Below are 27,593 nucleotides of genomic sequence, written 5' to 3'. Positions count from 1 at the left end.
GAATCTTGGTTATTTTAAGATCATTCCTAAAATTTTTTCACATGGTCCGGCTGCCAGACAGACTGTACGTCAATTTCCTGCAGTGTTTGGCAGGCCTACATATTCACTGACTTAAAAACAATTTGAATTTATTGGTTTTGAAATTCGTGATTCCTTTCTAAATTTTTTTTCCCCATCTAAATTTACTTTGGAAAAAAATATCCACAACAGAAAACACTGGCCCATTTTTGTGCCAAGACTTTCAGGGAAATATTTTATGTGATTAATATTGTGTAGCTAATCTGGTGTAAAAAATCAGTTTTATCCATTTTAACTTATGAGAGCATGACCATCCTGTGTGAACTATTTAAAGAGTCTGTGACTTCACTAATCCAAATTTAAGTGTTTGTTACTGCCTTTATATGTGTTACGTTACTCATTTCAATTAATATTGGGCCACTTTTCTTTTTAGGAATTGAATTATATTTCATCAACAGATCCGTATCTTTTCTTTCCAGGGTAATGTCCTAACCTTGCCATGGGCAAGCTGAGATTAGTGGACTCTGGACTTGGCTCAATGAAATACATAGTTCATGGTACCAGGCCATTTTAATAGGTCTGGATTCAGTTAGAAAGCTTCCTCCTAATCTATCTTTTCCTTTAAAACCATTTGTCCTAAAAGATTGGTGTTCTCTCTCTTATTAATAGTCAGAAGAGAAACAACTTTATAAAATCTGTATGATGATTTCATTCCATCAAACTCAAACTGTTTTTATAAAACATTGGATTATTTGTTACTTGGTGAGTGTACATTATTCTGGAAGCTTTAATGTAAGCACTTTGGGGAGTCAAGAAATAGCTATTCATAGTGCTTGTACAGTATTCTATTATCCTCAGAGTTACAGCACCTCACAAATAACGTGGCTTCCGCCCAGGGAAGAATTGACTCACCATGGAGGTCTGTCTCCCTTGTCTCATTAAATCTTCTAGAATTGCTGAGAAGTGGCTAGCAATTATTCTTCTCTCTGTTTGACGTATGTGGAGAGCGAGGTGCCAAGCAGCGAGAGGTCATGCAGAGTCTCTCAGAGGGTGCCGTTTGAATCTTGGTCATTGAATCGCTGCTGAGCAAGCGTTAGTGTGAACTCCTGAGGCCCATCTTATAGGGGATGCGGTGCCCTAAACGCCAGAAACAAGTCCCCACCATTCTAGGCATTGCCAGTTCCTGCCGTCGTTTACAAATTATTATATTTTATGAGTATATTTCATTTTGATTTTATATAATTTCTTCAAAAGAACCCATAAAAACATGTCTGTTATATGTCATTCGTACTTAAAATTGAATAATTTACAAGAGCTATGTAAAACTGTTTTGAGAACATTGAGTTTTGACTTTAATTACTCTTAGGATTCAAACTCGCTGATTTATTTTTATTGAGGGAGAAGTAATGTTTTTAAAGTATATAACTGATCTAGAAGAATGCTGTGTTATTTTATCTGCAAGATTTGTGTGTCAAAAATCCACCTGCAGGGTGTTTTCTTTTAAAGCTCCTTGGAAAGGTGAATTCTGTAGGTGAACTGACATTAGTATATGTTTACATTTATTTTAAAGTGTCTGAGATGGGACAGGCAGGAAGAACCTTGAAATTGAATTCCCTCATGACCTTTTAAGTTAATCTTGGATGCTAACTCAAGGGAAGTGTGAGAAATGGGTGGAAACGGCTTCAGTTGAATAAATGTTACCCTTCAATGACTTTAATTCTTTTTTTAGAATGGAAGGACTAGGTGACAAGTACAGGAGAAACCTGATTATCAGAACTTCATTCCATTATTTAAAAAGTACCAAACGTATTCTAACCAACAGATGACGTTTTCTTTCTTACACAGCCGACAGAAACTGGTAGTTGAACCGTAGCATTTGATAAGTATACAGTATGTACTCCCTACCCTTATATATTTTCCTGCCTTTGAGGGGGCAGGATGGTTTTTAAAAATTCTTCATGTATTTTCCACTCACGGTGGGTTATTTTTGGCAACAACCAGTTGACTCCTGGCTATTCTCTCTGGTTCCATTCTTGCCTCCCTATCTGTCCTCCACTCTGGAGCCAGGTTGATTCATTTTAAATGTACATCAAGTTCTGTCACTCCCCTGCTCAAACACACCAGGACCTTTCCACCACGGAATAAAATCTGAGGGCTTTACTATGGTCTGTTGATGCTATGCATGTTCTGGTACCCGACCATCTCTCTGACCTCATTTTCTACAGTGTTTTTGCTCACTTTGCTTCAGCTCTGCTGGTCTTGTTGTTCTTCAGGTCAAGTTTACTCCTTCCCTGAGGCCTGTGCTTTGGCTGACATGGCCAGCCCTTCTCACAGATTCCCTCACTTCGTTCAGGTCACTTTCTCGTCACTCTATTCCCTTACCCTACTTGGTTTTCTTTCTTCACGAGCACTTACCACCACCCAACAACATATATTTTTGCTTCTTGTCTCTTCATCACTAGAATGGAGGCTAGGACTCCTCCCAGTGTGTCCACTACTGCATCAGTCACATGATAGGTTTTCAGGGAATATTTGTTGAATGCATGAAAAACGGCTATCTTGGAATTATAAGAACTTGATAACATTCCTAGACTTTATAATCTCGATAGAAATTTTTAATCATAATTCTGACAGTGTTTATCCATGTGGGTAAAGTGGCTGATGTATATCAGCAGTGGCTGATGTATAGCAAAATCATGTGAGGTTCTTTTTCAAAATATGTAGCTGGTGCTCTGACAACCCCCTCCTGCCAACTAGTAAATATTGAAGTAAAAAGAAAAGAGTGGGAAGGGTATTTTGAATAAAGCTCTTCCAGCTCATTTTCCTCCAAATTTTTTTCATCGTGGAAATTTTTTAAAAGCTGAAAATAGTACAGTAAACACACATTCACCACCTAGATTCAACAAGTATAAACATTTTGCCATATTTGCTTTATTTGTGTGTGCTTGTGTGTGTATTTTTCCCCCTGCCAATTGTGATGTAAGAGCATAGCCTGAATCTTTCCCCCAAATAGAGAATCTCTGACTTAGTAGGTTATTGTTATTTCTGATAGGTTTCATTGTGTGGGTGAGGAGGCAGTAGTGGGGAGCATACAAAGGTTGGATTTCTCTCTTAGTGATCTCTGCAATAATTGTGATGTATGCCAGTCAAGGTTGTTGTAAAGAGACCCTGTCTTCTACATTATCTGATGCAGTTTGAATTCAGTGCCACTGTGCATTTGAAGAAGCTTTTTTGTTTGTTCTTGGTAAGTGTTCCTTCTTTGTTGTTTTTTTTTTGAAATTATATTTTGTCAGCTAGGCAAGTGATAGCCTTTATTTCCTCTTGTTATTAATATAGTCACTCCAGCCTTTTTGTGTTTACTGTTTGCATGCTATATCTTTTTATGTTCATTTACTTTAACCTGTCTCTGCCTTTATGTTTAAAGTGAAGTATACTTTTTCCCTGAGAACATTTAAAATGTTGTTCTACTTGTCTTCTGGTCTCCATATTTTCTAAGGAGAAGTCTATGATGTTATATACAGGGGATTCATATGTATCCCCTGTATATAATGTGTACTTCTTTTTTCCTGTCTACTTTCAAGACTTTTTTCTTTATTTTTGGTTTTCAGCAAACCTAGGCATTGATTTTTGTGATTGATGTTTTTAATTTTCTTTACAGTTCATGAGCTTCTTGAATCTGTAAAGTTATATCTTTTACCACATTTGGGAATGTATTCGGTTATTATTTCTTCAGATTTTTTTTCCCCTCATTCTCTCATTCCCTACCTTCTAGGACTCCAGATAACCTGTTAGACCTTTTGATATTATCCCAAAGGTCCTCAAAACTCTATTCATTTTTTTCCCTCAATCTTTTCTCTCTTCTTCGGATTGGATAATTTCTATTGATCTTTTTCCAATAGATCTTTTGTCATCTCCATCTACTTTTGTCATCTCTCTTCTGCTATTAAGCATATCCAGTAAACTTTTATTTCAGATATTGAGTTTTTTCCATTCTAAATTTCCATTTGGTTTTTTGTTATATTTCCTTTTTCTCTGCTGAGATTTCCCATTTTCTCCCTTACCTCACTGAGTATAATTATAGCTGCTTTAAAGTCCTGTCAGTTTCTATATCTGGGTCTAATAAAGGCTGGTCTCTGTTGATTTTCTTTTCCTTTGAGAGTGGATCACATTTTACTGATTCTTGATATGTCAAGTAATTTTAGATCGTATCCTAGACATAGTAAATGTTTTACTGTCGAGGGGAAAAATGTGTTTTGTTTACTCTCCATAGCCTTCAGCAGTTCATTTTATTGTTGTCGTTGTTGTTGTTTTGAGGGTTTTTTCTCCCCACAGTTTAAGGTTGTTTTTTGTGAAAGAGTTGGTCTATTAGGGGCTTACTCTGACATGCCAAAGCTGAACTCCTGATATGCTTTTTAATCCTTTAACTGCCTCTCAAGTTTCCTGTTAAACTACATGCCTACACTGTCACACGGAAAGAAAGTCCTTCATGTCTTCACCCAGATGAAGTCATCAGAGCTGCCAAGGGTGAAACAGTGATAAAGATGAAGTTTTGTCATCCTCACAACTGGCATCCTTTTTTCTGCATCCTGCCCATTGCCACCCATGTACTCTTTTGTCACCAGAGATGAATGGAATGAATTTAGATGGACTTAGCAACAAGTACCACTGCCACCTCATCAGGAACACAGGGAGAGAGGAAAATCTCAGAACAAAATGATGACAGAAGCTAGGAAGAGCAGTTGGAGGAAAGCTCTGTTGATGGAGTTGGGCACAGATTTGGGCATATGAACATGAACTGAAAGGGAAAGAGAGTTTAAAAAGAAGGGGAGACAAGAGGGTGGGGAGGCAGAGGGCAGGGGGCCAGCTGTGCCCACCTTTATGTCTGTGGTCTCATAGAATCTTCAGAACAACCTGAACAGAATAACAGAACAACAAGTTGGCTAAGAAGCTGCACTGCAACGCTCTTAAGTGTGTCAGTTCTCTACTCTCTGCTCAGAATGCAAACTTGACCCGCCTTAAGCTTAGGTTAGCTATGGTAAGCCCTTCTCCACCTCTTAACTCCCCATCCCTTCGCCTACCTCACCCCCAAATCGCAATCTTATTTTGCTTCCTGATGGGCTTTATAAGCCAGAGGCTTAAGAAAAAGACTTTGCGTGCTCTTCAGAAGACAGCATGGCGATCAGCTTGTCAGTGAGGGGCAGATTATTTGAGGTTGGAATTCTTCCCTACAGGTTGCTCTCACTTCTCCGACCTCTAGTGTCCTTATCCTTGTGCCCATTCTAAAATTTCCATTCCACTGAATAACATGCGAAGAGAGAGAAGCATGTTACCAAGAGGCACTAACTTCTTCCACACATAGCCCAAGAGTCCTTCAGGTCCTTCTCATTTTCTTCCTACACTTTTTTATGTCTAATACCCTCAGAGTAGATCATTAATTCTCAACCGGGGATGATTTTGCCTCCAGGGACCACTCGTTAATATCTGGGCATTTTTGATTCTCTCAACTGGGGAACTGCTACTGGCATCTAGTGAGTAGAAGCCAGGGATGCTGCTAAACCTCCTACAATGCCCAGGACAGCCCTCCATAACAAAGAATTGTCCAACCCAAAACATCAGTATTGCCAAGGCTGAGAAACCCTGGAACTGACTCCTAGAGCCTTTTTCCTGTGTCCTTTCTCTTCCTTATCCCTTCCTTTCCTTCATTAGGGCCACTCCCATTGGTGTAATGATTGTGCCAGGCCAGCCTTTTCCAAGCCTGTCCCGCAGCCAGAGCTGCTGGGGTGGTCCCTTCTGGTGAAGAGCGGGGACGGGAAGTACTGAATGAACTGCCAGTGGACTCTTGGGGAGGAAACCATGAGTGGGATTCGTGGAGAGAAGGAGTATGCGAGCCCTCACTTCTCAGCCATGGGCATCGAGGTGCACCTTGGGAGCTGCAGTTTAAAGGATATGGGGCGGTAGCAATATGTAGTGATTTATAGATGTTAGGGAACTTGGAAAATTCAGAGGGAGACTATAAAAGTAATTTTGGCTATGGTTATTTTTGAAATGGAATCAATTATGAATAATTATCACTTGCGCAGTATCATGTCGTTAAGAATGCCACGTTGATATTTTTGGAGAAGCTTTGTTTTATTGCAGCACTGAAATCTGTTCCTGCATTTGTATTTGCCTTGTTCATTTGTCGGTGACATGGTTGTCAGTTCTCAAATTAAAGAGATAGAGGCAATATTGTTCCTACCTGGAATCGATTTTTTTTTCTCCCCTTTTCTGTTGGAATGAAAATCCTAGTTACAAGGGGGCCACACAACCAGAACATTTACCCATAGCCATTTAAGACTGCTGATAAATATAGTGTAACTTTATTACAATGACCTCATGTCAATGTCCTTTGTAATTCTGCTTAGTCCGCATAATTACCTTGGACCTTTCATCACCTAACCAGTATAATCCCCAATCTGCCCAGTATTAGAGTTTGTGGGGCATTGACGTGCTCTGCATTGGACTAAGGTGTTTCCAAGTCTTCATGTCTGTAAGAAAATCACTGCATGATTTTCACCTTACCCCCATACTTCTGCTTTTAACAAATTATCTGGAAAAAACAGAAGGCATTATTATGTTGAATACATATGGAACATGAAACTTTTCTCTCCCACTGTTTTGAATAAAAACTTTTAACTTACATTAAGTACATGTTGAATTAAGTGTTAAGCCTTGATGTTTTCTCTGTCCAGGATATCTACTTTTGCCTTGAAATATATCTAAGATGTAGACAGCCCCTGTAGTCCTAGATAGTCCACTTTAAACTGAACTAGAACATCTTGCTACATCAGGCCTTGGAGGGAAGCTAAGAGGGGCCATCTCTGCTGTCCCAGTCTTCTTCCCCCATTATGTTTCTATACAAGTGGGTGTTCTACATTCTGCCTCTTCATCTGGCTCTTGTTCTTGGTGCTTTTGATCAAGGTTGTGCTCACACCTGAGCACAGGCCTTTCAGGTATGTGAATCTGAGACTCCACCAACCTTCTGGCCTCTACCCAGCATTAAGATGTTAACCATTTGAATTGAGGTTCCTAATAAGACTTGAGAATTGTGCTATTACATTGATTAAGACATTTTATTAGCTTGTTGAATGTGGATAAACAGATGAACTCTGATTTCAGGAAATTTTATCACAGTAACATCTTTAAATGATTAATATTGAATTGTTTTCATATTTATCTTTAAATATGTCATAGTGATGATAAACTCTGATAAATTGATAAATAGAATCTTCCATGGTGGTTTTTGAAATGTAAGATGGCTTTTATTAGTAATGTATTATTGATGATTTACAGACTGGTTGATGATGAGTCATCCCTTGTTAATATCTACTATTAGCAGATATTACTAAAATAATTATTTTGTCCTTGGTAGTCAGCTCTTTTAAAAAATTACACACTGATTCTTAAGAATTCAAGCTTTTCAGTGCCTAACCAAGACAAAGTTCCACTTCAAAATTAAGCAGAATCAACATGAACCGTGGTCCCCAGAAAAGCATTTTTAGAGATTTATGAGACTTTATAGCTTTTTGACTATGGGAATATGCCTATGCTTATTTCTGGCTCTTAGTTTCTTTAACAAGCATTTGTTAAGCACCTGCTAAATGCTAGGATCTGAAGAATAAGAAAGAAGGAGTGAACAAAGTGTCAAGTGCAGCCTGAGGGGTCAAATAAGATAGAAATGAAAAGAATTCATTTGACTTTGGTGACCTAACAAGAGCAGTTTGGAGAATGTGATGGGGGTGGGAGCAGTATAGAGTGAGTTGAAGTGTGATTCCCAGTTTAGAAAGTAGAGACTTTCTCCACACTTCTGAGAAGTTTGACTTTTCAGAGAAGAGGGATGAAATTGTGACAGCGGGAGGGGTGGGTGGAATTGAAGGCAGGTCTGTTTTTCTTGGTTTGTTTAAAACAGGATATATTTATAAAGTATTCAATTTTGATGCTAAAAACTAAGAGAGTTTGAAGGAGCACAGGAGAAGGAAGCTAACCATGTAGTTAGGTTTCTGAGACCACTCCAGGGCTATCTGACCTTAGATCTGAGGGAGGCATGTGTCTTCCATTAGAACAGGGGTTGTGGAAGATGGGTGAGCGGAATGTTTCTAAACTGCATTGCTTTATAGTCAAAAAGAATTTGGGGCTTTGTATTATAATTAGAATCACAGGCTATTTTCTTTTAAGCAAAAGTAACAGCTTACTTTCATAGTACTTTTGTACTGTGAAATGTTCTTGATCTGCCATTTAGAGGCTATTTTGCTTCCCAGTGATCTCTTAGGGGTTATGAAAAAAAGCATCAAATTTTTGAAGGCACTTTACAAAATTAAAGAATTTTAAAGTTCTAAGTACATTATGTAATCATTCACCTCAACCTCATAATTTTGGGACCATTTTTCTCCCAACTCAGTGGGGATTTTATGACTCATATCTGTTTTTTTTTTTCCTATGGTTTTTTACTTTCTGATTTTTATTTCCTCCTTCCGTGGATTTTTGCCAGTTCAGCAATAGTAATTACTGTTGAATTATTTATTGTAGATAAAGCAGAAATAAAGTGAAACCAAATTGTCTAGCATAAGTAAAATTTTCTTTTGGTTTATCATTGAAAATTGTCATTTTTATTTTCTGTGTAACAGAGGGTAAAGATTACAGAGTTAGGCTAATTCATTGGTACATTCAGTTATTTGGGATATCTTAGATTTTGAGAAAATTGTGTTACTTAAGGAAGTTACCTAATCATTCTAAACCTTATTAATCGTATCTGTAAAGTAAGAATAATGCCTATTTACAGAATTATCTGTCCCATTTCACAGTTACTGTGAGGTTCATCTGATAATAATAATGTATGTAAACATGCATTGTAAATTATAAAGTATTTTTAAATATATTATGATTTGAAAAATATTAGATCTCAGGCTCTCATGGCCAATTATAAACTCCCCTTCAACTGTAAAATGTACACGAATAAACATTGTAGGAAATGAACTCTTGGCTGGCATAATGATGCATAAGCATCATTGACCTGCAAGTCTCTATGCTAATCTAAGTCTAATTTAAAATCTTTAAGAAACTCTTCCTTTTTTAAGGAAGGAGGGAAATTTTTATTATGGCTGATAAACTATGTATCTCTGTGTAGTGTAATGTTTAAAAGTGCCAGCTCCAAAATTAGGTTGCCTTGGATTCAAACCCTGGTCACACCTTTTAGTGGCTAAATGTCTTGCATAAGTTTAAACTCTTGGTGCCTCTGAAAATTTAAACTCTGAAAAATGGTGGTATTAATAGTACTTTGTCACAAGGTTATTATCTATTAAATGAGATAACACTTAGAATGGTGTCTGCCAGTGCTACCTGCTCAAAAAACTTGTTAGCTATTATGTACATGAAATTTAAAGCAATATGAATCCATATATAAAAGAATATTTCTCATAAAGTAAGTACCTGTAAAGAATTAAATTTTAAATAGCTAAGTACTCACCACATCTTTCCATTTAAGTAGCTTCACCCATGGGATTTTAAATACATTCAAAGGAACACTTTCTCTTTGAATCATTATAATAGCTTACTTTTTTGGATGCCAAATTTATACCTAATGAGTAGTTTTCCACCTGCCTGTAGACCAGCAGTGGTACTGGTGATTCCTTCCATAACTAAAAAAGGTTTTGAAATATACTGTGCTTCGAAAGAAGGAAGGAAAGGAAAAGGAAAAGGAAAGGAAGTGGGGGGAGAGAGGGAGAGAAAGAAAGAGAGAGGAAGGAAGGGAAGGAAGGAAAGGAAAGGAAAGGAAGAGGAAGAGGAAGGGAGGGAGGGAGGGAAGGGAGGGAAAGCAGGTTTCTGCTCTTAAAAGGCAGAAATCTGTGGTGCCAAATCTGGCCACTAGAGGGTGCTGGATAGCCAGTGACCTAGCCCTCTCTTAGAGCCTGAGATCTGATCTTGCCCTTGTGAGAGTTCAGGACCTACCACTAATCATCTATGTGGAGCTCAGTGGCATCATGTTTTCTCAGTTCCAAATACCATTGATCTGATAGTTGTTCATCTTCCTTACTTCTCATGGACCAGGGATCGAGCTGAAAGCCTGTTCCCATTTTCCATAAACTTTTATACTCTTGAAGTCAGTCAAGCTTTTCACTTCACCCCCTGCCCTTTCCAGAAGAGACCCGCCCATTCAGAAGTCACTTTGGTTACAATTCAGTTGATTTAGCAGGATTTAATTTTATTCCATCCTACCGCTTCCGCTTTTGCTACTTTCCCTCAGATATTCTATATGTTAATTTCTTAATGGGATTTAAGAGGTTTTACAAAATAGTTACCAATTATTCAATATGTGGTTACTCTGTGAGGTTAAAACCCCACTACTGCTTAAGAATCAGTAAACAGCATCTTCCTTTTTTTTTTTTTTTTTTTTAAGTCAGAGCAGAGATTTGGCAGGGGATGGGGAAACTTCTACTGCTGTCAGTCTAGCAAAACAGACTAGTGGGAAATCTGCCCTATTACTAGGTGGCATAATTCAGGATGATACTCATTAAAAGCTAATGAAAGACAAAATTTCTGGTGATTGAAGAATGAGGAGATAGCTAGCAAAATCTGCAGCTGCCTCAATATGAGTCCTCTCTCCTTGGCCACCATGGTTCAGCACAGCTGTCTGTTCTGAGTATCAGGCGGGCTGAGAGTGAGAGTGGTCTGCTTAAAAGGCTGGCAGCGAGTCGGGGTGAGATGAGGCAGTGGACACACCTGTGAGGGGATAGCCAGGCTCGGACCCATGCCTGTTTCTCACAGCTGCCAGTGAGCAGAAGAAATGCGGGGGCTGGTGGCAGCAGGCCTGGGGATGGGCCTAACAGTGACAGGACCGTGCACTTTAGTTGAAAGAACTATGGCACGAAGAAGTTTGTTCAAGTGGATGTTCGTAACTGAAAATAGGCTGGATATTTTGGGAATCCAGAAATGGACAGTGTAGTGTAGAATAGATTGCAGTTTTTGAGTTCATTTGAAAGTAATTCCTTTGTGCGCAGTATTTTTCAAAACTACTTCATGCTTTCTGGTATTGCACGTCCACTCTGAGTCTAATAAGGCGAAGGAAATTTCACTCATGATATTTTTGTATAAGAATGCTATGGAGGATTCTGACATCTGTTGGTACCAGGCACTAGTCACTCAGTCTGTTAGGTCATTTATTCAGGATCGGGAGCTACATGATACTGTATGTTAATACCACGTAATTTCAGAATAATGATCCAAGTGGATTAGCTACTCTGAATAACAGCATATGTCAGTCACTCGCTAACAACATCTTATAAAAAGTTCCTCATGAGCACGTTGAATTTAACAGCCACATAGCTTTTTTGTTACTTTTCCACAGGAGGTAAACCAACAGTGTGTCTTTTATTTGGTCAGTAATTAAAGGTGCATTTTTCCTTTTATCCTTATTAAAATTGGACTTTTTAAGACTGAGCTGAAATTTCATACTGAAAAATAAAATGTAAAGATTTACTAGCATAACTACATTATATTAATGTATATTATTCGAACCAAAGCTCAAATTCTGATCCCCAAGTTTCCACTAGTGACCACAGTCTCCTGGTTTCCCAGTAGATGCAAAGTGAGACTATCCAATCGTCATGAAGTCCCCTCACTCACAGTTCTCTGCCTCTGCTTCCGTGTCCACCCTAGTAGTGAGTCCACTCAGAAAGAGGTGTTTGACTCAAGGGAAGATCGAGCCAGAAGTCTTGTTGCATCTGAGACAGGTGGCAGCTTGGTTCAGCTCAGCGCTGAAAAGTTCTGGGAACCTTTGGGAGCACGCTCATTTTACAAGGTGGTGTTACAGATTTAATTTTGATGCCATGTTCTCTGTTAAATTAGTTGATAACAAAAACAATTTTTAAAAATTTGACTTGGTGCCATTCTCATTTTTTTAAAAAAGACTTTGTGGAAAATTCATTTACTATAGGCATCTAAGTGTGAAATTTTTAGTTTGCAGTAAACTTTTACTCTAAGCTATTTTGTTTGTAAATGACACTGGCATATTACTTTCTCATCTTTATTTTCAGTGATTTATACATATTAGTTGTCCAGTCTAAGATGATGACATAACTCACAAACACTACTGTCTCCTCTCCCCACACCAGAAAGTTGAAAGTTTGAAACATTTACATTTACATTTGAAAGTTGATGCCTCCTTCATAAGATAAATTTAAGCTAATAATTAGCCAATTTTGGGACTTCCCTGGTGGCGCAGTGGTTAAGAAGCCGCCTGCCCAGGCAGGGGACATGGGTTCGAGCCCTGGTCCAGGAAGATCCCACATGCCACGGAGCAGCTAAGCCCGTGCACCACAACTACTGAGCCTGCGCTCTAGAACCCGTGAGCCACGACTACCGAGGCCAAGCGCCGCAGCTCCTGAAGCCAACTTGCCTAGACCCCATGCTCTGCAGCAAGAGAAGCCACTGCAGTCAGAAGCCCGCGCACAATGAAGAGTAGCCCCCGCTCGCTGCAACTAGAGAAAGCCCACGTGCAGCAACAAAGACCCAACGCAGCCATAAATAAATAAATAAACATTTAAAAGATAATAATGATTAGCCAATTTTATTTTCACTTAGTCTCATTTTATATTTTCTTTTACTTTAAATTAATAGCACTAATGAACATATTTTAAAACAACTATTAATGAAAGGGTAAGGGCAGAAGCTGTCAGCTTCTGTTTTATTCACTTGGTGGTTTTGCTTTTAAGTTTGCACAAGACTGATTGTTATTAAAGTAGGCAGGGGTTTTATTTTTTAACATTTTCATAGGAACCTTCCTATCCTTTTTTTCCCCCCTATCCTTTTAAATTCCTGAATTTCTTCATGGGTTTTTAATTGAATTTGTACCTTTGTTTGGGAAATTAAAAATACTGTTTCAGTCACAAATCATGCCATTCTAAAATTGATGATTATGTTAAAATGTTTCCTTTTTGGTAAATTTTATTTTCTAAAGCTCATGTGGCAACTAAGGATGAAGCACTATGATCAAAATTTATTGTTGCTTTTTAAGTTTTTAAAAAACTTTTTACCGTATTTTGAGTTCATGTTGTTTCATAAGTAGCTATCAGACCATGATTCTTATTCTGTGGTGTCTTAAAAGAACTACGGATTTAGATGCCTCAAAACTAAAGTATTAGGAATCCTGTTCATTTGTAGGTGTTGCTTCATTGTTTTAAAAAATCATGTAATACAGTCTGAGTTTCATGGTTTGTGGTTTTCAGCTGACCTCTATTTTATTTTAAAACCCTTTCTATAGGTGGGCAAAGTAAATTTTGCATCTTTATGGTATGAAGATAGACATCATTTAAATTGTCAGGATAAGTATTGTGGTATCACTGCAGCAGAACATTGTATAAATGGTTGTATGCACTCAGGGATATTAGCAAGAATTATGTCCTCCCAGAGGACTTCATTCCATGCATGTTTGCCAAAGGAGTAAACTATGGTATTTATTATCATTTTGAAGAATTTTTTGACAGAAGCCATTTTTCTAAGAGAAGAATGAGTAGAGATCAAAATTAAATATATTACCAGACACGCAGAATAAACATGTAATGGAGCATGGGCCTATCCTATAGTGAAATAAATGAAATATGCTGGGTAATATCTCTGGTTTTCCCAGATACTCTTTTTGCTTTTCTTCAGTTGCAAGTGCGCCTACTTGATCCCACACACACTTTTTTTCTTTTTTTAGAGTTAACAGATACATACCACAACATTGAAAGGGACTTTTCCTATTGCCACACACGAGCGCTGTTGTCCACAACGGAAAACAGCAGGCGCTAAGTATCCCATATTCTAAAGAGGGCCACCAACGGTTGAGACCAGGCACCTCCCTGCAGGGTTTGCTAAGAGCCCCACCATTTTTCATTCATTCAGTATATATTTATTAGGCACCTTCTATGTTCCAGGCAGTGTTCTAGGCACTGGGGATGCAGCTGTTTGCAGAAGTTCCTATCCTACTGTAATTCACAATCTGGCGGTCTAGTGGAACGGGAAGAAGGTAGCTCTCTTCTTGCTTAGATTAAAGGTGGAGGTGGGGGCACTTCCAGAGAGCCATTCATAGTGATCGGTGTCCCTACAGGAAAAGCAGACTGGCCTCTGGTGTCCCAGCCAGTTGCTTGCTAAGCTGGTTGAACCTGCAGACCCACTGATGTGCCTGCCACTAGAGCCGAGTTCAGTGAGCAAGTTCCCGGGAGTCTGGAGGGTCTATTAACATAGATGTCTGCTTCTCTCCCAAAGACTTCTATTGACACAGCCAAGGCCTGCAGAATTACTAGGGACCATGGTGTAGTGTTCTAGGAAAGAAGAGACTAGGAGACCTCTCCCCTTCCTTAGGTCCTGGTGGCCCCTGGAGAGTGTAGAAAAGAACCTCTGCAATCTCTGTGGCTCTAAAAAAGGTGATCAGAAGTCAGAATGCTACTGAGGGGGTTTCCAGGCCAGAGGAGACAATACCCCACCCAGGGAGCTGCCTCTCCTCAAGACGGGTGAGCACCAGGGTAACACCGACCACCACATCAGAAATCCATACACACCCCTCTGCCCTCCAACACCAGGAATCAAGTCAGAGCAGGACCAGGGAAACGTCTCCCCAGCTGACAAGCAACCATTTATGTCAGAAGATCCTTCCCTCTTTCCCAGCTCCTAACACCGGAGAAGAAGTAGACCTTGAGATTGAAAAGAGGGGGGAGAGAAAGTTGTGGGTGCAGTTAACATCCCTTCCCGCCAGTCTCTTGGTCTTTCTGTGCAAGCCCATACTGAGGGGAGGGATGAGATTTATATTTAATATGAGATTGAAGTTTGTAATTGGTCTGGACTTTCAATAATGAAAAGTGACCTGGGGACTTCCCTGGTGGCACAGTGGTTAAGAATCCGCCTGCCAATGCAGGGGACATGGGTTCAAGCCCTGGTCTGGGAAGATCCCACATGCCACGGAGCAACTAAGCCCATGTGTCACAACTACTGAGCTTGCGCTCTAGAGCCTTCAAGCCACAACTACTGAGCCCTTGTGCCACAACTACTGAGCCTGCAAAGCCACAGCTACTGAAGCCCACGCGCCTAGAGCCCGTGCTCCACAACAAGAGAAGCCACTGCAATGAGCAGCCTGCGCACCACAGCGAAGAGTAGCCCCCGCTCGCGGCAACTGGAGAAAGCCCGCGTGCAGCAACGAAGACCCAACACAGCCAAAAATAAATAAATAAAATAAATTTAAAAATAAATAAATAAATAAACTAAGAGCAATTCAGTTAAAAAAAAAAAAATTATTCAAAGTGTTAATCAGAATCACCGAGATAAGGAATCAAAGCTAACAGAGCTTTTCCATCTGCCCCTTAATTGATCTGGAAAGATTTAATTAGTAGTTGGTTTCGCGTTACTCAGATTTTGTTGCTCTGGGCCTAGAATTTTTTAGCTGCTTACAGTATAACAGAGTTATGCATGAATTAAGTTTTTCCTGATATTTTTAGCAGGCAAAACTACTTACTAGAAACTGGAAAACATAAAAGGAATGGGTGTTCAATTGCCATTGAGGAATGCAACTGAAATTTCATCGTTCTTTTTTTTTATATGGGTGGCTCAGATTTCTGTAGGACAAGATAACTATAGTAATGCCCATCAGCTTGTAGCTCATTGCTGGATCCAAGCAAAATAACACATCAAACCAACTATGCGACAGTCTGAATGGACACAGGCAGTGTTGCTTCTGTGTCAAGTGGACGTCATGTTAGTTTTGTCATGGCATATCTCTTTTTATTGATAAAATTATGGCATCTATCCCAAAGGGCTATGCAGAAATGTGTTTATATTTCTAGAGAGCTGATTAAATAGAAAAATGCTTAATAAACATACACATACTTATTTCATAAGGCCAATCATAGCTAAAATACATTAATATCTTTTAAGTAAAATACTCCACAAGGTACAATCTGGGAAGAAAGGTGGGATTTTTTAAATGTTTCCCTATTTTTAATCTATAAACAATCTGTTAAAAGAAAACTGTTTTATTTGATAATTGGCCTTTGAAGTGCTTTTATAGTTCTTGGGAGTCCTAAGAAATTGTTCTCACTAGGCTCCAATCCAAACTTATGTGGGTGGATTTGATGTTGTCTTTGAGTGCCTGCGTAAGCACCACCAGCTATAGGACCTAGGGTGGGTCACTTGGTCTCTGAGTGTCCTCACCTATAAAATGGAGTTGGTAGTATCTACCCCATAAAGTGCTTGTTAGGATTAAATGACTTAATGCACAGGACCTAGGATAGTGTCTGACCCCTTGTAAATGATCAATAATTGGCACTTTTTCCCATCTCCTCCATTGATAGCCACAAGAAATGATGTTCTCCCTTTTCTTTGGGAATGAAAAAATCTAAATGTTTCAAATTTACCATAGATGCTCTGAGGTTAAACAGATGCTTAATGCAGTTTCCAGTTACAATCCCAGAATATTTGTAGTCGATCAGTCATTCGGCCATAGACAGGGGGCACTCAGAACAGGGTTACATGTACAATCTTCCATCCAGATAGGTAAATAGTGTCTATTTGAGGAAGAAGGCTCTGCCAGTAGATTTAATGTTAATGTAGATTTTAAGAATGTGTACGGTGAGGAATTCAGCCTTCCTTCTATAATGTGTCAAGAGTCTGAAATTATCACTCTTTTCATTAGTTTTAAATGTATATGTAGGGTGTCTTTAAGAAAACTTCAAAGTTCATTGACTTGAGAACTCTTTTATTGTATTCTTCTCAGTGCCAGAAATTAAATCAGGAAATTCCATAATATATTGATGTTTTAATTTTTTTTTTAACTTTAAGTGCTACCTATTATCCCTGTTGCTTAGCAGAAGGCCCCTTACCTATTCATAGATATCTAAACTAATCAGTGGACTTGACTGGACTTTTGCTAGTACTTTGGTGTGTCTCCCGGATCATTGTTAGTAAAATGACCGTGGCAGGCTCCATGAATAGTGTTCTGTAAAACCAAACCAGTTTCTGTTCAACACAGTAAAAATTTGAGCTAAAGTGGAGTATTAGGGGGAAAAGGAGTATGTCGCTCCAGGCCACAAACAACTCAAAACAGTTTGAGGCCTGCACTGGTAAATCTTAAAAAATGCTATAGGCAATTCAGCATCAAAATTGCCATAGAAAATTATTGTTGTTAGCCATTCTGTTGATAGTTCGTATTGTTAGAATTGCTAGCAGATGGGAAAATGGATGAGTCAGGATACAGTATTAGCAATCCATATTTTTTTAATCACAGGCCACTAATAAGGTCTGTAGCATCTGTGAGATTTATTTAAACAGTTGCTAGGAAGAGTTTGTTTTCCCAGTAAACACAGCAAACCTTATACAAGGGTTTTTTGATTGACTCTTTGACTAAATGTGTTAACATTAACATGTAAGACTATTTGCTTCATTGTGATGGTTATCTCATTTGACAGACTGATTATACCAGCAACTCGTAGACCCATTAAGTCTTGAAATGTTATCACATTTAAGCATTTTAAAACTTCATGATCCTGCTTCCTCTATTTTTTGAAATTAAGACTTTTTTAAAAGCCCTCATGTAATTAGGACTATTTTTTTTTTTTTTTTTTTTTTTTTTGCGGTACGCGGGCCTCTCACTGTTGTGGCCTCTCCCGTTGCGGAGCGCAGGCTCCGGACGCACAGGCCCAGCGGCCATGGCTCACGGGCCCAGCCGCTCCGCGGCATGTGGGATCTTCCTGGACCGGGGCACGAACCCGCGTCCCCTGCATCAGCAGGCGGACCCTCAACCAGTGCGCCACCAGGGAAGCCCAATTAGGACTATTTTTGACAAAACAAAATAATGTAGAAATCTGAATGTTCTCCCCCTATAGCTTTTAAGATGAAATTGTTTTGGAAAATAATTCCTTCTGACTTAATTTTACTGATAGCTCTTCCTGATCTAGTCATAAGAATGTTTGCTCTTCTTGGCCATTTGAAATGACAGATAATCAGGGGGCAAGACATATTAATAAAAGCAGAGAATAAAATCAATTTCCACAAAAGGGTTTAAACGGAGATTGCATATATTGAATCATATGGGCCTGAGAGAAACACATTTTGAGATCTGGGATTATTAAAAGTCAGTGCACATGACTAAGTCATCTGTTTAGCAGAAACATGAACGATAAAGTTGGGTTGAGTTAAGCCTCACAGAATCTCACTGCAAAAGAGAACCTTAGAGATGATCTAGTCTAACTTCCTTATTTTAGGTGAGGAAATGAGAGCTAGCTTGCTCTAAGTTACACTCCTGGTTAATGGCAGAGACATGACCTGACCCTTAGGTCAACGCTGTTTTTTATTATACCAAGTCTGATATTCTTAATCTAGCACGGCCAGAGAGTTCAACAAGTTAAGTCACCACAGATTTGGAGGTGTGCTGCTAATAATAATTAGCAGCTTTTCAATACTTCTCATAGAGTTCAGAAATAATTCTAAGTATTAAAAGTTTGAACTGTCAGAATTATCTATGGGTTGATTTAATCTTGTTTTCTATCTTAACTTCTCACATTACAGAGTTACTTATGCTACTGTTTTATGTAAGAGCTAGTAAGTGAGTTTTTAATCTGAATACCTATCTTGGGTTTTCTTTTTTTAAGGGATACTGAAAAATATAATGTTTTTGGATCTTGATCTGTAATCTTCTTACCTCCTGGATTAAAATGTGATCATCTAGGACTGTTACTAACAAAATGAGCTGTTTATTCAAGCTGTCACTCATACACCAAACTGTACTAATGTTCAAACAAAATGTTGACTCCCATTAAAAAGTAGTTTTGACTTTTTCATTTAACTTATAAACAAGTATCCATCCACTCATCTATCTAATTATTATTCTTTAAAATTTTGGGGTTTTTCTTAGATTCTTTAACTTATTTTAAACTTTTTATAAGAGCTGGGAGATCCTAGTTTACTGGCCTGAAGCTTAAAGAAGATACCCATTCTATCTTTTGCTGAACTTCTGCAGTTTATTTCATTTTAAAAGACTGCTGTAGGGCTTCCCTGGTGGCGCAGTGGTTGAGGGTCCTCCTGCCGATGCGGGGGATGCGGGTTCGTGCCCCGGTCCGGGAAGATCCCACGTGCCGTGGAGCGGCTGGGCCTGTGAGCCATGGCCGCTGAGCCTGTGCATCCGGAGCCTGTGCTCCACGGCGGGAGAGGCCGCGGCAGTGGGGGGCCCACGTAGCAAAAAAAAAAAAAAAAAAAAAAAAGACTGCTGTATAGAAATGTCAAATGTGGTATTTTCTATTCACTGTGGACTTCATAGCTGAATACCTAAAAACCATTTTCCCTTTCAGTTCAGGTTGAAGACTGAAGAAGTTTCTCAGCAGCACACCTCCAAATCTGTGGTGACTTAACTTGTTGAACTCTCTGGCCGTGCTAGATTAAGAATATCAGACTTGGTATAATAAAAAACAGCATTGACCTAAGGGTCAGGTCATGTCTCTGCCATTAACCAGGAGTGTAACTTAGAGCAAGCTAGCTCTCATTTCCTCACCTAAAATAAGGAAGTTAGACTAGATCATCTCTAAGGTTCTCTTTTGCAGTGAGATTCTGTGAGGCTTAACTCAACCCAACTTTATCGTTCATGTTTCTGCTAAACAGATGACTTAGTCATGTGCAATGACTTTTAATAATCCCAGATCTCAAAATGTGTTCCTCTCAGGCCCATATGATTCAATATATGCAATCTCCGTTTAAACCCTTTTGTGGAAATTGATTTTATTCTCTGCTTTTATTAATATGTCTTGCCCCCTGATATCTGTCATTTCAAATGGCCAAGAAGAGCAAACTATGAATAGAAAAAAAAGTTTCTCAAGTAATGAAACAATATTGTTCTAAAACTCATCGCTTTTTCTGTGACTCTGTTTTTGAAGCAGCTGTGGGCTCTGTCTCTGCATTCGAGTTTTTCCTCTTACTGCATGGCAGCTTATTTGGTCACTTAGCCAAGTCATGTGTCCTCAATGTTTGTAAAGGTTGTCAAACTACAATATTCTTTAACTGTGTTAAGGCCTGAAGATTTAAGAATCATTGTTAGTTGTGCAAGTTATATTTTGTCATTAAGTTCAAAACTAAATTTTGTTAAATAGAATTAGCCTATAACATATAAAAGTCATTTCCAGATGAGTTATTCATTCTTGTACGTTTTTCATATACAGTAAGAACCACAATGTATGCATGTTCTAAAATTCTTTTATTTATTTGACTTGACTTACCAAATTCTAAACTCTGACAAATGTAGAACAAAGACTTGATACTCCAACACTAGTTTACTCTGCATTTATTTTGGAATTAGTCAACTGGCATATAGTTATGGTAATACAACTACTTTGTATTCCATGTAGAAAGATGGTTCATAACTAACATTTCTTTCCTGTGTATAAAAAAGTGTAAATTCAAGTTGATTTACCACAAGCTCTATTAATCCATAAACGTAATTCTGAAGAGATTTCCATCTTCCTCCTTATAAAATTTTCAAGAAACTTGATTTAGTGAAGGAAATTTTCATCACAGTAATACTGATTTTAGTTCAGGAAGCTCAACTTTTTCTTCTGATATTATCCTTATTAGCCCTCAGAATTGTTTTAATTTGATTAGTATTTTAAAAGGGTGATAGTGGATTATATGGTACTGTAGGGTCATTTTTATCATTATGAGTCTGTATAAATTGTTATCTGGTTTGCGCATCATTTTACTACCAAGGCATTGAGCATACTGTTTTCCAAGAGATTGAAAAAGCTGCTTCTGCCACGTTTCCCACCCCAAACCATTTTTATGCCTGTGGGAGGCTTGATAGCTACAGAAACACAGAGTGCTAAATACGTTATTAGGGCTTAACTAGAAGTCAAAACTCAACCAGAAGTTCATATCTATAAATCATACCCATTTTTATAAGAAGTGAAAATTTTTACCAGTTAACCTCACTTTTTTTTAGTCTAGATGACACCATAATCTAGAGTTATTTAGGAATATATGGATATTTCTGTTAACAAAATAAGAAAAGCCTCTGACCACAGATGTTAAGGTTTGGGGATTATTTTCTGTTGGATATCATAGGCAGATTGTAAGATCTGGGAGAAAATCTTCTTTTCCTGGATAATCTTATCCTCATCAAGAGCTTCAGTTATAAACTAAATGCTGATGATTCCCTAGGTCTGTGTCTTCAGCTTGAATCTTTCTCCTGAGGTCCAAAACCCCAAATTATAATCCATATCTGATATCTCCACCTTGATGCCATTAACCCCCCTACCTTATTAATGGTATCAGTCTCTACCCCATGACCCCAGCTTCAAGCCGGAATCATCCTTAACCCTTCCTTCTTTCTGCCCCTTCATAATCAGTCGGTGAACAAAGAAAGTCCTATCAATTGTATTGATATTTTCAAGACTCTCCAATCCCTCTCTTCTTCTCAGTCTCCACTTGCATTTTCCTGGTTCAAGACTCATCCTCTCAGTAGACTGTTGAACCTGATAACAGGTCTTCCTGCCTCCATTTTTCCCCCATGGCAATTCATTTTCTCTACCTGCTATTGGAGATATTTTCTAAAGCTCGTTCATATATGATCATGTTTTGAGCACCAATTATGCTCAAAATATCAAAAAATCAAGCATTTCTTTCCTGTCTACAGAAAGTTTGTAGCAACACACTTAAGGCCCTTAAGTCATCTGGCCTCTCCTCTCTTTCCTCTCCTAATCCCCTCCCCCATGGATCCTTCCTACATCCCAGCAGTCAGCTGGCATCTTGAAAGATGCCGGGCATTTGTGTGCCTTATATGTCTCTGCTCACGCTGTTACCCTTCTCCCCTGTCCTGTTTCCCAACTTCTCAGCTTTCTCCTCCACTAGCGAGTTAGCTGTGCATGGACCTGTCTTGCAGCTAGATTGCAAGCTCTTTGTGGGGTAGTGTTCTATTCATCTCTGCATCTACAGTGCTTGGTCCGTAGAAAATATCAATAAATGTTTTAATAAATGAATCCTCTGAAGTTCTCGGATGGCCCACCAGAAAACATAACTATGTATGTATCTCATGTAGAAGTCAGATTTCCTGTAACCTCGACCTTATACAGCCACAAATATGAAGTTAAATTTTAAACACACACACACACACACAAAACAGGTATAACAAGCTTCAGCACTAAAGCCATGCCCCGTCTTTCCTAAAACAGCCTCAAGCTTTCACTCAGAAGCTGTTTATTCTTATTTAGTATAATGCCTTATAGGATTGTTGAATTGCCCTTCTGGTTTGCAATAAGTGAACAGACTTGGAGTAGAGAGAGAAGGATATCCACTCAATGATGGCAAAGAAAGGAGCTCATAGCTTTCCCTCAAATGAAGATAAAAAGCCAAAAAGAAGAGAGGAAATTAATACATGGTATAGATTAGTCATAGATATTAATAATGATGATTCATCATAAAGAAAGGTTGTTTTAGGTCCTGTATCCTCTGCTTTAGAAGGCAGCATAATCTGTAAAATACTTTATAAAGATTTTCTGTTAAAAATGGTTGAAACAGTTTTATCACTTAAAGAACTAAGATTTAGATACTTCATGAATTTACTTATATGGAACACCTAATTCCCTAACAATGCCAGCTAATGGTTCTGTAGTATCACAGACCTGTTTTTCACAAATTCTACATATTGATAATATAAAAGTCTATTAGAGAAGAAAAACTTTTTCTTCTAAGTAGCTTCTTTCTTTGAATTCGGTCCATTCCTTTGGTATAATATTTATAAACTATTGGCAATTTGCCCCAGTAAGATAGTATAAGATATTTATAAGATATTTAGTACAAAAGTTGTTTGCTTTGTATGATGTTATGTCTCCTAATTATAGTGTAACCTGTTCCTTTGAGTCATTTATTCTGTATTCCTGTTTATCTACCCACCTTTGTGTCTTCATATTTAGCAGTATAGTTTAATAGTTTCTAGGTATGTGTACAAGCTCTAAAGTTTAAATATTTTTGGAATACCTGGGGTAGACATGAAACCCATGCATAAAAAATCAATTATAAAATAGTCCATGAGTCTAGAATCAAATACTAAATGGTGGTCTTTAAATTTTGAATGTTATATAGAAATTCAGAGATAAGAAAGATAACATAGGCTAAAATAGAGACAAAGTGGAATTGGATCTTATGTAGACAGCACTCAGCCTTGTCTTTCTCGGGGAAATGTGGCTGTGTGTGGTCTCTATTGGCCCTTCATCTCACTATCACAGAAAGTTTCAAGATTCCCTGTTAGCTTATTCTTTATCCCCACAGTGATTTGAACAGTAGTAATCAAATAACAGATTAATACTTACATTAAAAATTAATTACAGAAAAAAAAATTAATTACAGGTCTTCCCTGGTGGCTCAGTGGTTAAGAACCCGCCTGCCAGTGCAGGGGACAAGGGTTCAAGCCCTGGTCCGGGAAGATCCCACATGCCGCGGAGCAACTAAGCCCGTGCGCCACAACTACTGAGCCTGCGCTCTAGAGCCCACGAGCCACAACTACTGAGCCCAAGTGCCACAACTACTGAAGCCCCTGCCCCTAGAGCCCGTGCTCTGCAACAAGAGAAGCCACCGCAATGAGAAGCCCGCACACCACAGCGAAGAGTAGCCCCCGCTCGCCGCAAACTAGAGAAAGCCCGTGTGCAGCAACGAAGACCCAACACACCCAAAAATAAATAAATAAATAAATTTATTTTAAAAAACAATTAATTACAGCAGAAACTAACACACCATTGTAAAGCAATTATACTCCAATAAAGATGTTAAAAAAATTAATGAAGTATGTAATAATATACTATGCTTTCTATATACATGTATATAATAGTATATAATATAATAGGCTAGGGTTTTCTTTTTTTTTAATGATGTTTGACTAAAAAATAACAGGACATATTTTAGATATATACCAGAACTCCTTATACACCAAAGCAAGTGGTAGTCACCTTCAGAGTCATCATCCTGGGAGCCGATGCATTCTCTCCCATAACACTGTCATTCTTATATTCTTGGAACTCCTCTTTTTCATTTCTTGTCTCTGACTCATTCTTTTCATATCCTCAGTGGTGACAAACCTTTTTCAGTTGAGAATGGATTTGATTTTGGGAACCAAGTGTCACTTAGGGCCAGGTATGATGAGTAAGGTGGAGGATCAAGCTGAAAAATGCTATTTTTAGTTAAGATTGACATGTGACTGTAAAGTAATGAGAGTGTTTTCTGACTTGGCTTATAAAGTAACCAAAGACAGTTCTCTTCTGAAAACAAAATACAAGCTGCAAGTTTTATCATATTAAAACCGAATCTGGATTACTCTCATGTAATTTCCTGCTCCAGAGCTGATCATGGCTCCCTGAAGTCCAAACCTGGCTTTGGCTGGCTTCCAGGACCCCACCAGCTCCTAGTTTTCTGTCTAGTTTTCTGTCCTTATTAGTTCTTCCTCCTCAGCACAGCAGGGCCTCCTCCCAGGGCCCTGCCCACTGCCCTGAGGTATCCCCTTTTCCAAGGACCAGCACAGTCCCTGCTCCCTAAAGGGAATCATGTCTCCATTAAATTTATAGCAAGGCTCCTCTCTTTTTTGTTGGGAATCTGCTTTAAAAAAAAACAAAAAACAATGGATGCTTTTCCCAGGAAAATGTACACATGAACATGCAGAATTTTTCACATGAGAAGCTTAGTCACAGATTTGAGTTAAGAACCTGTCACTATAATCTGTACCACATACAATAGGGCTTAATTGTATAGGGTCTGGCATAAGTCCCTAAATATTTATAGTTGCTAATCTTACCCTTCAAGCTAATTTATAAGTTTCTAAGGCAAGGAAATAGTTTAGTACTTCTATGCTTCCCTTACAATACCTACCAAGATGCTGAGTGTGTAAGAGCAAATAGTAGATCATTTTGCTTTCACAGACTTTTTAAAAATCATCTGTCTGCCACCATTGCTTTAATAGTTTCTGAAGGAGACAGAGTGTTAGATTTTTTTAAATGTTAATAAGATAAAAAGCCCAAGTGTTAGGTTATATATTTCAGGGCATCCTATAGGCCCTGAGGCAATAACCCTAAATTGTTTCTCAGGAGATAATCCATATCTTGCTGTTTTGACATGTAAATAAATACAGTAAAGCTCAGGATGCCACAGATCCTGTTACGTAGAACAGATTTTATCCCCCATTCACACAGGACATGAGGCCTCTCTTCTGCTGTTACACAGAAAACCAGTAAAGGATGTGCCAGTGGTGCCCCCAGAAGCTAGCATAATCAAACTAAATCATTATAGTCAAACTGTATCATTTAGTCAAATCATATCATTACTGTCAAACTATAACATATACAGTGAACACGTGACAGGTATTTCATTTTCAATTTGGCCAAGCCCATGTCAGAACTTACACAGCACTGTTTGTATCAGGTTTGGGATATTTTGAATCAGAAATTAAAATCCCTGTCTTACCAAAATGCTTGGGGTAAAAGTATTCTAGATAATTTAATTTTCTGGTTAAACAAGTGCTTAAAATTTAAGGATTCAGTAAAATGCAGAATAGAATGGTTAATTTAACCTGTATTCAATCTTGTCACATTCTTGGGTGATCTCTGCAAGTGTTTATGATTATCGTAACTCTCCATAGATGGCAAGGGTGTGAGAGAGTAGAGTGACTATATCCGGAACATATCCTGAAAGTCTGTTTGTTGACGACGGTGGATTTGTCTTTCTGCCTTTTTTAAAACAGATACATTTTATTAGCTTATTTTTCTCATTTGTTTTTTCCTAAAAGCAGAGTTTTTTATTGTTTCGTTGCAGATTACTTGAGGTTCTTGCAAGATGTGGCTTCTTGGTTCTTGAGGGAAGGAATTCCTGTTTTAATTGTTGAGCCATATTTCAAAGATGACGTAAAGAGTTGAAATATTCATGCCAAAACTCATTAGACTTTAACCTATTGTAGATAATTTTACTATTTTAATATCTTTTTTTTTTCTATATCCAGTTAAAAAATCTAAGTTTAGAAGAACTACAGATGCGGTTAAAAGCACTGGACCCCATGATGGAACGAGAAATAGAAGAGCTTCGTCAAAGATACACTGCGAAAAGACAACCCATTCTGGATGCAATGGATGCAAAGAAAAGAAGGCAGCAAAACTTTTGAATCTAATTTCTTTTCTGTTTGTTTCTGTGACTATTCTGGAGACCAAGAAACCACTAAGAATTGAAGGAATATTATGATTTTTTTTTAATCTCTAAGATTTGTGCTCTATGACCAGGCAACAGTCAAAAACTGATGATGGTACAAACCCAGGTAAATCCCCAAAAGACAGAACTTAATACTGTTTCCACTGTGTTTTCATTCTTAAATGATGGAAACAGCAGAAATGCATTCTTCTCTGCATCTGTCAGCTGCATACTGGCACTAAAACTGTGTTGTAAAATGAAGGCTGTGTTTAGAAACCTTGAAAATCCAAAGCTATTGTTTAATTGTACAGCACAGAAGGGCTTTATGTTACAATATTCTTTATTCTCTTTTAGTAGCCTATTTATTGTATCCCTTTAGGTAAATTTATTTATTTATGCTATTTCACTTTGTTTTGTTTTTTAAGGACAAGATCAGGATAGCTTTCGTGAAGGTAGGGACATATTAATAGATGATAGTGTTATACTGTTACATTATAACAGTATACCAAGTTATACTGTAAGCAGGGAGCTATGGGGTTACTTACATTCCTTGATTTCCAGGATAGTTTTCCAATAGAAGCAAAGCAATAATAGCAATAGTACACAAATGGGCCAGACATTTTTTATACTGAAGCAATAATTCCATTTTTACCTTCTGAAATTTTAATTTTTTTATTTTTGATGTTTGGTACAAATAGGACTATATATATTTAGGTCATACAGAGCTATAATGTTTAAAACCAAAGAAATCAGTGGAACCCTTGCACAAAAAAGTATGGTAAATATTTTTAAAGAAATAAATCCTTAAGACAAATGTAATTGTTAATATTGTTTCATGTTTCATGTGTAGGTCTGATAGCTAAACTGTATCAGATTGTAATAAGCTCATCAGATTTATTTCTGTGAGTATGTGCTCAACTGTTACAGACTTTTTTGTTGATTTCACTTATTTCCTGGGAATTGGTAAACATCACGTGCCTGACGATAACAAAATAGCAAAAACATTTGTACTGAACTGTGCAAGCCTTGGGGACTGAAAAAAAAAAGATTAAAACCATTAAAAAGAAACTCATTTCTAAGCTGAATGATCATTTGCATGATTGAACCGGGACCAGTCATTTCCTAAACTACATATGGCCATCTTGACAGCATTTGTTCTTTTGTGTGTTTAATTACTATGTTTAAATCATAAAGACAAATAAATGATACTGTGCCACCCAACACATTTCATCTCTATCTTTTTTTAAAACTGATGACCTGGATTCTGTCTTTTCCAGGCAAGGAAGGTATATTAGTCAGGACAGGCTAGATTATGCAGTGATAACAACTCTGAACCTTCAGTGACTTAACACAACCCAGGTTATTTGTCACTCATG

The 27,593-nt window shown here is 38.1% G+C and overlaps 1 protein-coding gene across 1 annotated transcript in view; it reads left to right on the top strand.

Annotated features, from left to right (window-relative positions):
• STK3 (serine/threonine kinase 3) overlaps window positions 1–26,194 on the top strand; it is a gene marked incomplete at both ends in the record, with an annotated part of 298,497 nt that extends 272,303 nt beyond the window's left edge. Inside the window, 1 exon segment of the mRNA XM_079722153.1 lies at window positions 26,036–26,194. Coding sequence (XP_079578279.1) covers window positions 26,036–26,194 — 159 coding nt within the window.
• Window positions 26,195–27,593: the final 1,399 nt, after the last annotated feature.

This window comes from Hyperoodon ampullatus, assembly GCF_949752795.1.
Source record: "Hyperoodon ampullatus genome assembly, chromosome: 17".
Lineage (NCBI taxonomy): Eukaryota > Metazoa > Chordata > Mammalia > Artiodactyla > Ziphiidae > Hyperoodon > Hyperoodon ampullatus.
Note: the sequence above shows the minus strand (reverse complement) of the source record. Positions and strands in the feature narration are given on the sequence as shown.